General features: G+C 53.4%; 1 protein-coding gene across 1 annotated transcript in view; it reads right to left on the bottom strand.

The window, feature by feature from the left end:
• Positions 1-11,186, bottom strand: part of UMODL1 (uromodulin like 1) — a gene marked incomplete at its 5' end in the record, with an annotated part of 60,051 nt that extends 48,865 nt beyond the window's left edge. Inside the window, 4 exons of the mRNA XM_084873837.1 lie at positions 1,065-1,186; positions 2,802-2,963; positions 7,485-7,727; positions 11,111-11,186. Of these exons, the coding sequence (XP_084729963.1) occupies positions 1,065-1,186; positions 2,802-2,963; positions 7,485-7,727; positions 11,111-11,186 (603 nt within the window). The remainder of the gene's footprint in view (positions 1-1,064; positions 1,187-2,801; positions 2,964-7,484; positions 7,728-11,110) is intronic.
• Between the last annotated feature and the right edge of the window lie 4,820 nt (positions 11,187-16,006).

Here is a 16,006-nt window from a genome sequence, read left to right as displayed (position 1 = left end):
ACAGGCACGGTCCTGGTCTCCCGCTGGGGGCCTTCTCACAAAGGCGGACTGAAAGGTCTCAGGTTCGATTCCAGTCTAGGGCATGTACCTTGGTTGCAGACACATCCCCAGTAGGGGGTGTGCAGGAGGCAACTGATCAATGATTCTCTCTCATCGATGTTTCTAACTCTCTATCCCTCTCTTCCACTCTGTAAAAAAATCAATATATATATATATATATATATATATATATATATATATATATAATTTATTTATTTATTTTAAAGCATGAAGCATTTCAAGAGACAACGCCAGAGCATTAAACAAAGTGTGGGACCTTCTGAGCCTGGGCTCACTGCGGGAACACGGGCCCATGCGGTCCTGAAGGCAGACCAGGCCCTGCAGGGACCTCCATCCGTGAGGACGGGCAGTGCCCCGGCCACTGCCGGGTAACGTCATCCTGGCTGGAAGGCTCTGCAGTGCCAGCAAGTGTGAGCTGTGTCTGCAGCAGGAACAGAGCTGCCCCTCAGGGGGCCTGTGGCCTTGTTCAGAGGCATGTGTGGCTGCCACAGCTCAGACGTGTGGGTCTGTCCCAGCTAGGCATGCGTCTGAGTGCGTGTGCAAAGAGGCCAGGCATGCTGTGCAATCCCATGATGACAGGCAGCCCCGGCCACAGAGCCACCCAGCCCCGGACAGCGATAGTGCCGGGAAAGGTCCCCACCCAGCGCTTCCCAGCACGCTGGGGACCGAGGGGGAGGCCCGGGAGGGCCCAGCTCTGGGGCCCCGACCAGCTACCCTGGACACCCTTTGGTCTAAGCAACAGCCGTTAGAGGATTAGGGGTTCCGTGTTCTACCCCATGATGGTGTACCGCTTAAACGCCATGTGTGTCAGACTTCAAACCGCACGCTTTTGTGTGTGCACTTTGTTGCACATAAACCACGCCTCTTTGAAGCTTTGTTTTTAAATTAGGAGTTGACATCTGCTTCGGAGCTGGGCGTTCTAAGTTCCCTTGTGGAACCCCTCCCCACCCCCTGGTTTGCCCTGGCACCAGCAGGCGGCCTGCAGGCTCCCGCCTCTCACCCACCATGGAGTGCAGCAGCCGCATGTGATCCAGGAGCCTGGCGTCCACCTGCTGGAGTTCCCTGAAGTCCATTTTCACCAGGACGGTCACGTTGTACCAGGAATGCTCCCAAGTGCCCTCTGGAGCTGCAGGGAGCACAGGCTGATGAGCTCCAGGCCCGGGGCCAGGTGGGGCCACCAGGGCCGAGAAGGGGGACAGGAGGCCTGGAAAGCAGGAGCTGGCCCATCTGCATTCACCCCCCTGCATGAGGGGGGCTGCCACATGGCTGGCATGGGACACCTCCCCCACCTCCTGTCCCACCCTTCTCTTATAGTATAGTATTTGTAATCTTATATATACTGCATACTACATTTTTGGAGATAATGTATACTACAATAGATAATAATGTGTGTAATATATATTTTATAGAATATGTAGACTGTGATATACACTGAGTGGCCAGATTATGATGATCTCTGAATGCATAATAATCTGGCCACTCAGTGTATATCCTATATAATAAAAGGCTAATATGCAAATTGTCCCCTCAACCAGGAGTTCAACCAGCAGGCAGGCCAGTCAACAGCCCATGTCCTCTCCCTCTGGCCAGGCTGGCTGGACCCCACCCATGCACAAATTCATGCACCAGGCCTCTAATATATATACATATATACTCAGTGTATAGTAAAATAGCATAATTAATATATGTGATATATAATACTCTACATTATTTATACTATACTAATACTAGACTACATTATCTTAATAAGAGACAAACATGTAAATTGATCGTAAATCTGCTACACCACCAGCCAATCAGGAGCAGTATACAAATTAACCCAATAAAGGTGGCAGTTAATTTGCATACACAGGCTCCCAGTGATAGGGTAGGAAGCTTGCGTAGTCACCATGATGACAATGCAGGCGTTCTGCCCCACCCTTGATCTCTCAGGGAAAGGAAAGCCCATTCTAGCAGGAATCTTCATGTAACATATAGTGTATATGATATTTTTCTTTTTTTAATCCTCACCAGAAGATATGTATTATTTTTTATTGATTTTGAGAGAGAGAGAGAAACATCGATGTGAGAAAGAAACATCAATTGTTTACCTCCCATATGCGTCCCAACTGGGGATCAGACCCATAACCTAAGCATCTGCCTTGCCCAGCTCATACCTAGGTTATGGAATCAAAACTGCAGCCTTTTGGTGACAGGACAACATTTCAACCAACTGAACGACCCAGCCAGGACAATGACCATGATATATTTATCCTTAGATCTGAACCTTGACCGACCCATTCTCCAAGGTCAAGGTCAAGACCAGAACCTTCCAGACCAGATAGGCATGTCCTGAGGGCTGGGCCACGGGCCTGCCAGGCAGGTGCTATGTGCAGGATTTCGGGCCCCTGTGGCGTTTCAGGAGCAGCTACCAGACAGGTCGGCTTCCAGTAAGTGCCACCTGACATGGAACCATAGGGTGCCCCAGGCAACTGGGGAAACTTGGGTCACTGCTCTGCCAGGAGGGCCTGTGAGCCCTCCCCACCCCCACCCCCTGAGGCATCAGCAGTCAGAGACATGGCAGAGACATTGCACTGAGTGAGAGAGGGATGTGCCCACACACAGCTGAGGACTCCCCGTGATATCGTGGCCTTGGCTGAGGTTCCTGGAAATCACTCTCCAACCTTCACCAGGTCAGGACCGCCTCAGCCCATGGGCGGCTGCCTTGCTGGCACCTGCTTTGCTGCAGGTCTCAGTCCTACCTTGGGGTGCAGGGGCCACACAGCGGGGGCCCCACGAAAAGGAACAGCATTTCTGGAGTCCGGGGCAGTCGGAGTCCAGGGTACACGGCGAGATGGATGCTTCCTGGCCCTCCTTCGGGCAGACGCCGGGTCTGGATGCAAACTCCCCGGACCGATTCAGGGCTGGAGAGAGCAATGAGCAGCTAAGGATGTCAGCAATACGAACCAGCTGACCCGCTCAGACAGCACCCGGGGTAGCTCCTGACGCTCACTCCGTCTGTGGACCGCGGAGAGCACCGTGCCGCTGCTCAAGGGCGGTGGCTAGGCCTGGGCAGCGCTGTGCTGATGTCTAAAGTCCTGGAGACATCGCCACAGGGACTGGCTTTGGGGGCGTAAAATAGGGGCAAGCGGTGCCACCCAGAGAGCCCCTGGGACAGAAGTTCCAGCGTCCCCGTGGGGCCAACAACCACGGATTGCTCTCTCCCCATCCTAAAAGCCAGCACCTTACAGTTAGGGAGACCTGAGGCTAAATGTGAGGTGGCTCCTGGGACAGAAAAATGACATTAGGAGGAAAGAAAGGAAAATCCAAATGAAGTGCTCAGGAGAATGAACAACTATGCACCGATGTGGGTTGCTTCGTGGGAACGTGTATCCGATGGTGACACAAGACACTCACACACGGGGACCTGTGGAAGGGTATGGGGAACTCTGCCACCTTTGCAACTTGTCTCTCAATCTAAATTATTCTACATACTGCCGAAACTGGTTTGGCTCAGTGGATAGAGCGTCAGCCTGCGGACTGAAAGGTCCCAGGTTCGATTCCGGTCAAGGGCATGTGCCTTGGTTGCAGGCACATCCCCAGTAGTAGGTGTGCAGGAGGCAGGTGGTCGATGTTTCTCTCTCATCGATGTTTCTAGCTCTCTATCCCTCTCCCTTCCTCTCTGTAAAAAATCAATAAAATATATTTTTAAAAATAAAAATAAACTATTCTACACGAAAAGGTTTACTGAATGGAAAGGAAGTACAGGCCACCAAGAAAAATCAGCGGCCAAGAATGATTGTCAGTCACCACAGACATGCTTTCCCGTTCACGTTCATCTGGACCTGCTCACTGTGGGGACTCCCCGCCTCCCTCCCCACAGGCCTGGCTCTCGCTGAGAGCCCAAGAGAACAGTCAACAGCTCCAACTTGGTAGAAAGTCAGAAACCAGCTCCTCTTTCCACTATCTCATCACAGACAATGAACCAGGACTGCTCCGCCCGCGCCTGGCAACCTGAGGCTACAGTCACGGCGCTAGGGGACACCCACAGGGGTTCTGTCTGAGCGGCGGCAGCGCTGAGGCCTCCTGGGCTCAGAAAGGTGATCCTTCTGGAATATCATTCCCGCTCCTGGGGGCCGGGGAGTTTGGGATAGTCTCGGGGCGCAGTGGGGTCCTTCTGCCACGGTGATGGACCCTTGGTGAAGGGGGGCTGAGGGGAAAACAGGGGGTCACTGCAGTTGGCCAGCACCGGCTGAGATGCTCAGTTAGCGCCACCCCCGGGTGTGCAGCAGCGTTTGCACCATCAGACGCTTGTGGCAGCGTGATGGACAATGATGAAAACTTGGAAGCAACTGGATGTGAAATGTGGGCGATGGCTACAGGCTGATGCATCCCTGTGAGGTAATGCCATGTGGCCGTTGACTCATGCCGCAGGACAATATTTACTGACATGAAACGTGGCCCAAATGCATTGCCAAATGGTGAAGGCATGTTACAGAGAAGTCTCAGGCAGGGTGCCCCCCTTTGTAACATGCCTGCCCTGCACGGAGAGAGGAGAGTCTGCGCAGGGGTTCTGCCCTGGGGAGCAGGGTGGCGTGTCGGTGAGGTCCCCGTGTTCTCTTCTGCATGGCGTGTGCCTCCTTTTGTGTAACAACAGCACAAAGTTGCATTTTTTAAAAATAATAATAATGTATGAGTTCTCATGGCCTCCCAAAGGCTGGGTTTTTAGAAATTGAAAGCCGTTTAGACGGAAAGGCATGCCCCTGTGTTCTCATAACGCTCTTCCCTTTTGAGTTGCTCGGCTGCCGAGTGGGAGGGGAAAGGAGGAAGCTCGGCGGAGTCTCCCTGCTGCCTGGAGATGAGGCCTGTGGGCGGAGAGCACTGGGTTGCCAAGACACAATTCTCCCCGTAGGCCCACCTGTCCTCCCAGAGGTCCAGTCTGTCCCCATAGCAACCACAGCCAGGGTTTGGCCTCTGCCCCAACCTGTGCAAAGCAACCAGTGGTCTCTTCAGTTTCCAAAGAGCCAGCCTGTCGCTAGGCTGCTCTGAATGAGATCTAATCAAACAGGCCCTGAAGAGAGAGCTGTCCCCGTGTGGAGGAGGCTGTGTGGCTAATGCCTGTGGTGTAAATGCTTCCACCATGGGCAGTTCTGGTGCCCAGGTGCTCATCTTGTCACCCCCTACCCCACCCCCATAGCCCCACTCTCCTTATTCTAGCCACACCCCTCACTCCCCAGAGCAGCCCTGCCCATGGGACTCTCTAACTAGAACGTTCCAGCCCTCCAGCCACCTGGTGAGCTCCTAATTAAAGGTGCTGACACTTTAAAAGTGGGGTCCCAGGAGAGTCATTTCCCGGTGGCTGGTGTGTTGAGGGGAAGAACGATGAGAGGCAGGTGGTGGGGAAGGAGCACGGCCCTCCCTGCCTCCTCTCCTTGGAGACTTGACTTGTTCAGCTCAGCAGGGCAGCAGCCCTCACAGAAAGGTCACCCTTTGGTGGGTGGGGCTTGTGTGGCTCAGCCAATCCTGGACCCTCCTCCAGGCCACTGTGACCTGTGACCTCACTAGCCCCGCCCACAGCCAGCAGGTTTTGGCCTGTGTGGCCTTCACAGGTGAAGACAAATGGAAGAGGGCACACCTGCCTTTCCCCCCTGGATTCTGGTGCTCCATACCAAGATTCCATGGGCCCCGAGGTCTCTACAAACAATGGGACCCCCGCCCCCCAGGAAGAGAGGTGCTCCCAGGGCATGGGCAAGCAGCTCAGCTGGCCACCCCTTCGCACATGTGCCCTTGAAGACATGGAGAGCGGAGAGGGAGCAGGAGTCAGCACAGGGAGGGACTCCTTCCCAGCACCCAGGAATCTGGGTGGGGTCTCCAGGGGTCAGCCCCTCCCTTCAGCACCCCTTTAGAGAGCCAACGGGCATATACAACTGGCTCCAAGCCATCGCCCTGAGGTCAGCCGGCCCTATCTGGTTCTTATTGGTGGTGGCAGAGTTTGGGACAATGGTGTCATTGGGAGACACAGCCCTGAGCCGGTCTGTGGAAATGGCATCCCTGTCCCTGGGAGATTCGTCTTTGTTCCCAGAGTTTCTGCGGGGCTCGTGTATGCATATTTGTAATTATAGTAAAAAGTCACATTTCAATAAAGTGATGGGTGAGTCATCCCCGCATTCCTAACGCCGAATTTAAAAATAAAATTTAAACTTAGACGGAAAGAAATGCCACGCGTGTCCTCGATGCTCTTCCGTTTTAAGGCCGTGGTGGCTGAGTGGCTTAGGGGGCCGGAGGGAGGAGGCTCAGCATGACTCGGCGTGCCAGGCCCACGCGGCCTTCTGCTGGGCTACGGGACACAAGGCTCCGGTTTGGTCCCCCCTGGTGTGTGATGGCCACGCCTTCGCCTCGGGCCCAGGTCTGGGTCAAGTGGGATCCCCTCTGGGATGTGCCTGAGTGGTGCTTTCTGCCCCCTGGAGATGGTGCCCCTCCCAACTCAGGGTGACCCCGTGGGCACTCGCTGAAGTCACACCCTTCCCACTTCCCCTCCATGACGGGACAGGGACAGAGGTACCCCTGACTGCCCAGAAACTCAATTGAGATCTGGTATTGACTCAGATGTAGCAATCGCAACTGCCCACACACACACTCACATGTGCACTCTTTCCCCTGGAAGAGGCCTTCTGGAAAGTTCCCTTTCCACCGAGAGGCTGAGCCCTGAGCCCCAACACGGCACAGCCCACCTGGCCTCAGACACTGGCCCAGCACACTCCCACCGGTCACCCTGGTAACCGCCCCAAGAATCTTCCAGACCACACCGAGCAAGGGAGAGGACTTGGGGCCTCTGAGCAGTTACAGGGTCCTGGGGGACCCCTTCCATCCCTTTCATATATGGGAGTCCAGATGGGGATTTCAGACTTTTAAAAAAAAGGAGCCACCACCACTTTTAACAAGAAAAGTCGACTGCAACAGAAGAGACTGCCAGATTGGTTCTCAAATGCAGCGATGGGTTAGCAGCTTGGGGAACTTTAAAAACATCCCAACGGCAAGCTATGCCCCAGGCCAAGCCCGTCCCAATCTCCAAGCGCAGGGCCTGGCATCTGTGTTCTCAAAGCTGCCCCGGGGCCTTGGGTGTGCAGGGAGGTCTGGGAGCCCCGGCTCCTGAGCCAAAGGTTCTCACACGGGAACCCTGGGCCAGCAGCATCAGCACCACCTGGGACCTTGAACTTCACCCCGACCCGCTGGATCTGAAGCCAGGGCTGGGCCAGCGATGTGTGCTTGGACAAGCCTTCCACAGGATCCTGATGCTCAAGGTTAGGAACCCACTTTTCAGAAAGATCTCATACGTTCAGGGCTAGTAGATGTGAACAGTAACAACCCCAAGACTCATCAGGCCCCCGGGGAGAAGGAAGGACATGAGGGAGAGGCCCACAGCCCACCCGCTGCCCCCGACTCACGCAGGACGCAGTAGAGGCCCAGCTGCTCGTAGCCCTGGCAGCAGTCGGTCACGTTCCTGGGCTCGGGGACGTCCACGGCCAGGTACCGGGTCTTGTAAATGGTCTTGGGGCACCGCCTCCACGGGATCCACCCACCGCAGGGGGCGTAGGTCACGTGGGACAGCCGGACGGCCTCCACCTTCTGGACATTCTGGGTCACGCTGTAGTTGCACAGCTGGTAGCTCAGCAAGGACAGGCCTTTGTCTGTGAGGGGGCAGGGAGGATGCAGGACCCAAAGGAAAAACAAACACCAGAGTCAGATCGATGTGAGGGGTTATCATGCTTCTGCAGAAGCCAGTGAAACAAGATCCCTGCATTCCCGTACTCTCAGGATCTGCCCACCAGCCCACTGAGAAGTCAGGACAGCAGCGGAAACGCAGAGGGATAGAGCGTGAACAGAGACCTGCCCACTGAGAGACCCTCCTCCACAGAACACGGAGCAGCCACAAGGCTGAGCCACGCTGGGCCCAGCCCCAGGGACACAGGAGGGAGACACGAGGAGGCAGACTTCTGTGACTCTGCAGCCAGGAGAATTGTCTGCACGTCTCACTCTCCACGAGCCACAGTTTGTCACAAGACGAGTGCATCAGTCACAATCCCCACAGTAATTGTGAACTGAAGGCGTCTCCTACGCACCAGCTCAGAGAGCGAGCTCACCCTTTTAAAGGAATGAGATGGAAGATCAAATAAACATGTGAGGAATCATCGATGGTCAAGGTCAGCCCGGCTGTTACTGTCATCATCGAAAGATGAGGGCATAGCGCCCGCCTGTAGTTCTGTGCCCATGGCCCCTTCATCAGCATGATCACTCAAGGCTCTGACCCTGTGGTGCCACTGCCATCTCCAGTCCTGTGCCTCTTTGTCATGGACCCTGCGGCCTGGGGGCATCCCCTCTGCCCTGGGGCCTCAGTTGTCTCATGTAGCAGGGACTGTTATGAGCTGAGCTGTGCCCCGCACCCACCCAGAATTCATATGCTAAGTCCTCACTCCCAGTACTTCAGAAGGTGACCTTATGTAGGAGTAGGGGTTTTGCAGATACAGTTAAGATGAGGTTATTGTAGTAGGGCGGCCCCCATCCAATAGGACAGAAGGAATTTGGACACAGAGACAGGAGGGGGCACAGGGAGAAGGCCACATGAAGATGAAGGCAGAGATTAGGGTGATATGCCACAGGCCAAGGAGCTCCAAGAGGGCCAGCAGCCAGCAGGAGCTGGGGAGAGGGTGGGGCAGGGTCTCTCTCACAGCCGACAGGAGGAATCAGTTCTGCTGACACCTTGATCTTGGACCTGTGGCCTCCAGAGCTGTGAGGGAATCGATCTCCACTGTTTCAGTTCCCAGCCTGTGGGACTTCGTCCAGGCTGAAGCTCAGGCCACGGCCGCCGGGAGCTCACACAGCCAGCACGGGGCTCTCAGTGCAAGAAGAGTGCAAGGTCTGAATGCACTTCACACACTCAGATTCTCGACCTCTGAGCTCCAAGCTCTAGGAGACGGTGCAGCCAATGGGTAGGCGCTCAATGTGATAGTGTACAGCCCTCAGGGAGAAGCTGGGTTTCTGGAGAGGAACTCAGGGATGGCGGCATCGATCCTCTTTATCCCAGCAACAGGCAGCACCCTGAATAGTCTGCCTCACAACAGCGCCCGAGTGCGCGGACGGCCAGACGCAGGGGGGCTAGTGACCCCCAGGAGGAAATGGACTGAGCCGCCCTCAGCCCGGGCTGGTGGGAGGACCCTCGGCCTTACCCTGGGGTGAATGCAGTGCTGCATTACCCCACCCCACAGTGAGCCCACCCCACAGCCACGGGAACCACTGGCTGCCTCCTCGTCACCTTTGGGGGTGGCAGGGCCTCTGGGGGTGGAGACACCTGCTGCCTGTCTCCAACAGGGTGGGCGACAGTAAGCTTTGGGAAGGAATGGGAGGCCCCTTGGTGGGTAGGTGGGTGGGTGGGACAGGAGAAATCAATCTCTGGAACCAAGGTCACTTAGCCCAGAGCTTAGAGGTGACTTGGAGGAGGGGCTAGGGGCAATGGCCGCCATGAAAGGGATCGACTCACAAGACAAAGGCACAAGGACTTCCTGCCGGGAGAATTCGGCAAGGTGCGCCTAGATCCTGTTTTCCTCGTCTTAACCCGAGACGAGATGCCAGCCTTCATTAGTGGTTGGCGCCTCGTCCCTATCTCCAGAGAGTCACCGATCCCCAGCTGATCATGGCAAGGTCCCAGCTGGTCACTGGCACACACACCACACGCACATGCCTCTCCTGTGAAACTGCACTTGGGAACGACTTGTTTGGTTCTGTTGTTTACATTCTCCCAGAGGCCCCCGGGTCCTCTCCGAGCCCGGCTTCTCGGCAGAGCCTGGAGTAGACACCTTAGCAGATCCTGCCATTCAGCAAGCCCCTTCGAGGGCCGTCAGCGTGGGAGATGGGGGTCCTGGGCTCTGGGCTCTGGGCTCAGAGGCAGGACCTTTTCACGCTCCAGACCCTGGGCCCTGGGTCAGAGGACCTGAGGCACAGCAGCTCCACAATCACCAGCCGTGTGGTTCGGAGCCTGTTTCATGCCCTCCCTCCTGCCCCCAGTGCCCATCCTGTCATTTGTACAGTATTAGCTGTGCCCTGGGTTGTAGGATCCACTGACTGGTACAAGACCTAAGACCAGTAGATGTGGGACTCTGAGCATTGCTGCGCTTCTGTCCCCGTGTCCTCACGGGTACCACAAGGGGTCACGCAGCACTCCCAGGTCTCCTCTAGCTGCACTGTAGTCCGGCTCCTTCTGGGCTGAGCTGCCTGGGTCACATGTTACCCACTCCAGAGGGGAAATCGGGTGAGAACCATCACAACAAAACCAAAATCCTGCGTACGGGTCAAAAACCTCAAACTGGAACAAAACTGAAGTGATTATAGGAACAGAACGGACCTGGTTGAGTTCCCTACTGAATGAGACAGATCGCAGGAGAACAGTGATTTTAAGGTTTCTGATCTCAATTCTTTGAAATCTGGGGCTTCAGAAATCAATGTTTTTTAGCAGCTGGCCCTGTGCCGGGCAAAGGCCTCGGACAGGTGCCCCGACTCAGCGCCTCGCTCCCCGGTGGGCCACCTCGGTCCTCACTTACCACTGAGGAAACGGGGGCTGACAGAGGCCAAGGTGAGGGGCAGCTGGACAGAGACCCCATTCAGGCCTCCCTGTCAGGGTCCCCTGTGGAAACCGCCCTCGGCTGGGTGTGTGGCCTGGGGCGAGGTCCTGACCCCTGGGCCTCGGTCTCCTCTGTAAGTCAAGGACCAAAGGCCTGGACACCTCATCTGCACCCACTCCCAGGATGGCCTGTGGCCCTGCTTCCCTGCATCACCGGCAGAATGCACAGTTCCAGGTCCCACCCGGACCGTTGGCTCAGAATCTGCATTTGAACCACAGGCCCCCAGGGCACTCGGGGGCACACACGCCATCTCTTTGGTGGCTGCAGGAAAGTGTGGCGAGAAGCACAGATGCTACCCTCTGCCCAGCTCTCAGCGGGGCTGCTGCCCCTACTCATAGAGACCCACCCCCTGGAGCTCCCTCCTCCGGCACCACCTGCCCTGGGCCGGGGCCCCTCACCTGTGAAGCCGCTGGCCTGGCCGGAGCCCACGGTGCTGAGCAGAGGCAGCAGGGCCAGCCCGAGGGTCCTGAGCATGGTTGCACAGTGGTGGCAGCTCCGGGCCTCTCCTGAGCAGAAGCACAAAGGGGCCTGGGCCCTGGGCTGCAGAGGGGGCCCTTCTGTTCCCTGTGCCGCCGGCGGAGGCAATGGCTTCAGAGGATGCGCTCCTGGGAGCAGTCCCTTATGCCTTCTTGTTAGCGCCTGCCACCGCCATGGCCACGTCCCCGGGGGCGCCTGCCTGTCACCGCCCGCTCTCCCTCCGGGCCGACGGCATCTTTGAGGAAAGGCGAGTACCCAACCCGCCAGGCTGCATCACTGCGTCCCATCTTGTTGTTACGCAGAAAACACATTGCAGACCCGAATCTGACTCCCTCCGTCAGGTACAAAGCGCTCTCTGAAGCTTATCACCTCGGGCTGGCAGGAGACAACAGCGTCCAATCAAAGTGGTCCATCAGATTCAGAAAAGCATCCTTCTCACAAGTGGACGCTGCAGATCAAAAGCCCTGGAAATGTCCCTCCCTCAACCCAGCAATGGCTCCGGAGGACCTGCCTGGGCCAGGACGCTGTGGTCCCGGAGATGCTCGCTACCTGTCAGGATTTCACAGGGAAAAGCATCAAGTGAGCATCGCAGGAGAACGGGAGGGTAAATTACCACAGAGCATCTGACATGACATCCCACACACAATGGCAGGCTCGCCTGAAGGCTTTTTTTTTTTTTTTTTAATATATTTTATTAATGTTTTACACTACAGAGAGGAAGAGAGAGGGATAGAGAGCTAGAAACATCGATGAGAGAGAAACATCAACCAGCTGCCTCCTGCACACACCCCCACTGGGGATGTGCCCGCAACCAATGTACATGCCCTTGACTGGAATCGAACCTGGGACCCCTCGGTCCACAGACCGACGCTCTATCCACTGAGCCAAACCTGTTTCGGCTCGCCTGAAGGCGTTTAGCAGCAGGAAAACAAACCTTCACAGCGGCAGCTCATACAGTCTGTCCCCATAAAGACCACGACTCTGTGTGATCTATACCAGTGGGCACGGCCTCGTAAAGGACACAGAAATAAAAGGAACTATGGTGAGGGCAACAGAGTGATGGCTGATCTCCGCTTTATGTCAGCAGCCATGATCTTGGATGTGAAACGGATCTAAATCTCCTACGAAACACTGTCTGGTGGGCGCCGTCTCATTCCCCCGGTGGGTTGTTTTCAGTGCGTGGCATTGAAAACCGAGGCACGATTTTGAACATTAGGTGAGGATCTCATTAATTCTGCTGAGAAGACTTCCAATTAGGGCAGCAGAGCCCCATCGGGGCTGACGGTGCAGAAGCCTAAGTCCCCTGTGTGTGAAACCCTGCACAGCGCTTCCAGAGGGAGCCTCTCGCCTGGCGCCCGCATCACCGTTACCGCGTTGCTATGTCTCCTGTTCTCCGAAGATTAACCTCTGAGATGGCTGGCTGCTGCGTTTGCATGGTTAACGGCGAAATGACACATGCTAGGACAAGAATACCAAAAAGGGAGCTAGAAATAATCACGCACTTAAGGGACTCAGCACCAGTCTCCTGGGAGACAGCACTCTTTACAGAGAACCAGGAGAGCAGGATTGACTCATCGACCCTCACAGTGCCGGAGTGGAGGTTTAAAAAGGTCTCTATAAGAAAAGAATACACTAATTAAAAAATGGGCAATGTACCTAAATAGAATCTTCTCAAAAGAAGACAGAAGGAAGGCCAAGAGGCACATGAAAACATGCTCAAAGTCACAAATTATCCGAGAGATGCAAATCAAAACCACAATGCGGTACCATCTCACACCTGTCAGAATGGCTATCATCAACAAATCAGCAAACGACTAGTGCTGGCGAGGATGCAGAGAAAAAGGAACCCTCGTGCACTGCTGGTGGGAATGCAGACTGGTGTAACCACTGTGGAGAACAGTGTGGAGTTTCCTCAGAAAACTGAAAATGGAACTCCCATTTGACTCAGTGATCCCACTCCTAGGAATATATCGTAAGAAACTAGAAACATGAATCAAAAAGGATATATGCATCCCTATGTTCATAGCAGCACAATTTACAATAGCTAGGATTTGGAAATAGCCTAGGTGCCCGTCAGCAGATGACTGGATCCAAAAACAATGGTACATCTACACAATGGAATACTATGCTGCCATAAAAAATAAAGAAATCTTATCATTTGCAGCAACCTGGATGGAATTGGAAAACATTATGCTGAGTGAAATAAGCCAGTCAATGAAATAAAAACACCACATGATCTCATTCATTTATGGATAATAAGAAACATTATAAACTGATGAACAAAAAGATAAATACAGAGAGAGTAAAGAAACAAACTGTCAAATTCAGTGGGGAGGGTAGGGAGATATGGGGGCAATAATAGAACAACCAAAGGACTTGTATGCATGCATTTAAACATAACCAGTGTACACAAAACTCTGGGGAGGGAGGACATGTATGGGGGCGGGGGAAATTGGTAAGATATGTACACATATAATACCTTAATAAAAAAAAAATGAAAGAAAAAAAAGGAAAAGAACACATTTTAAAGCTATCCTATCTAATAGACAGAATATGCAAATTGGCCATCACTTCATGACAAAGATGGCTGTGCCCACAGCCAATAAGTAGGGGATATGCAAATTTATGCAACAAAGATGCTGGCCGGGCCACTTGCATCATTGTCATGGTGACGACGCAGGTATTCTGCCCCGCCCCAGTCGCTCCAGGCCTCTTGGCAGTCTGCAAAGGCAGAGGGCTGAACTGGAGTGAAGGCGGAAGGTGGCAGCCAGAGTGAAAGCCCGGGTCCTGGGTGCCGGCAGCCAGGGAAAGGAAGGCCTATTCTTGCACAAATCTTCGTGCATTGGGCCTCCAGTTATACAATATTCAAGAGATACATAATATTCAATTACAATATATTTTGTACAAAATCCAAAATATATTGTAATTTAGGGAAATCTCAATGTTAAAAAATGTGAGATGATTCTCTATGATGACATTCTATTATATCATCTCTTAGAACGTTTGGCTCCTATAATGTATGGCCATTTCATTAAAATATGAAGGTGAAATCAAGTATAAGGATACATTTTAAAACTTGAATTTGATGCCGTGTACCATTTTCTCTCATGTTCGGGACGACCCTATGAAGGAGGTCCCTTATCCCCACTGCACAGAAGAAGAAACTGAGGATCAGAGTGGCCACACAGCCAGTGAGTGGGACATTCGGCCCCAAAGGCCGAGCCCTTCATGCTCCACGCCCCTCCACTCCCTGGCTGGTCACAGTGCCAACCAACAGAACACCCAGCCACAGCCTCCAACAGAGGGTGGCAAAGCCAAGACATTTTACCAGCGGGGCACTTCACTCTAATTTGAAATTATCCATTAAATGTCGTCACACATGTTTTCTCTTTATATTGAAACTCATATAATGTAACAAAACCCTCAAAATTGACAGCCTGTTTCTAGCTTGGTCCTCCATCAACCTCCCTCTCATACAGGCACAAGAAGAATGTGTGTGTGTATGTGTATGTGTGTGTGTGTGTGTGTGTGTGTGTGTGTGTGTGTGAATTTCATCTTCAATGGGGTCTCTTCCTCCGGTTATTATGAAGGCACATTTTTCTGCATGATGACGGTAGGGATTTTCCACATCTGCCTTTTTCATGTAAACACTCTGAAGAGGAAATAACCATACACCATAACTGGCGGGATGTCCCTCCAGTACATTATGTCTGTCACCTTCAGAGTGTGCTGGGCCACAGGTTCATCCAGCAAAGATCCCGGTTCACTCTTGGTGCAGCCTCCTTGGTGTGATGTGGATTAAAGGACACACATATGCACACTCACACTCATGCATGTACACAGACACACTTGCACTCACACTCTCATATGTATACATAATACAGGCACATTCACACATGTCCACACTCATATGTGCACACTCACACATGTTCACTCTCACCTATGCACACTCATGCACATCCATACTCTCACATTGATATGTGCATGCATATCACTCACACACACTTGTACACTCACACACTCACACTTTCACATGTAGGTGTGTACATGCAGACACACATGCTTGAACACTTACACGTGCATGTGCATACTGGCACTCACACACACACGTGTGTGTGTGTGTACATGCAGAGGCACACACCCAGCATCCTCACACACATGCACAAGCACACGGGATGAGCATGCTCCTTGTCCCTGGAACCAGTGTCTCTATGGGCATTAACCGTGCTCTCTGCTTTCAGTGTTGGTACCTGAGCTGAGCTCTGCCTGCTTTCTCCACCTGTGGAGGGAGGGGTCTCTGAGTTCTGTGGTCCTATGAACAGAGGTTTAATGGTCTCAACTACATAGTGTGTGGGCTATGGGCTGAAAGTTAGTGTCTTCCCAAAATGTGTGCATTGAAGCCCTAACCCCGAGTGCGGTTATATTAGGGGTAAGGACATTATTAAGGTAAACTGAGGTCATAAGGGTGAGACCCTCGTCTGATAGGATCCATGCTCTTATAAGAGGAGACACCAGAGCCCTCTTTCTCATTCACTCTCTGTCACTCAGTCTTTCTGGTTCTCTCTCTCTCTCTCTCTCTCTCTCTCTCTCTCTCCCCCTCTCTCTCATACATTCACTCTCACTCTCTCACTCTCTCTCTCTCATGTGAGGACTCAGTAAGAAGGTGGCCATATGAAAGGTAAGAAAGCCCTCTTTCTCATTCACTCTCTGTCACTCAGTCTTTCTGGTTCTCTCTCTCTCTCTCTCTCTCTCTTTCTCTCTCTCGGACTCAGTAAGAAGGTGGCCATATGAAAGGTAAGAAGAATCCTCACCAGAAA

This window comes from Pipistrellus hanaki (assembly GCF_964339955.1).
Source record: "Pipistrellus hanaki genome assembly, chromosome: 2".
NCBI lineage: Eukaryota > Metazoa > Chordata > Mammalia > Chiroptera > Vespertilionidae > Pipistrellus > Pipistrellus hanaki.
The sequence above is the reverse complement of the archived record's forward strand: the minus strand, read 5'-3'. Positions and strand labels throughout refer to the sequence as shown.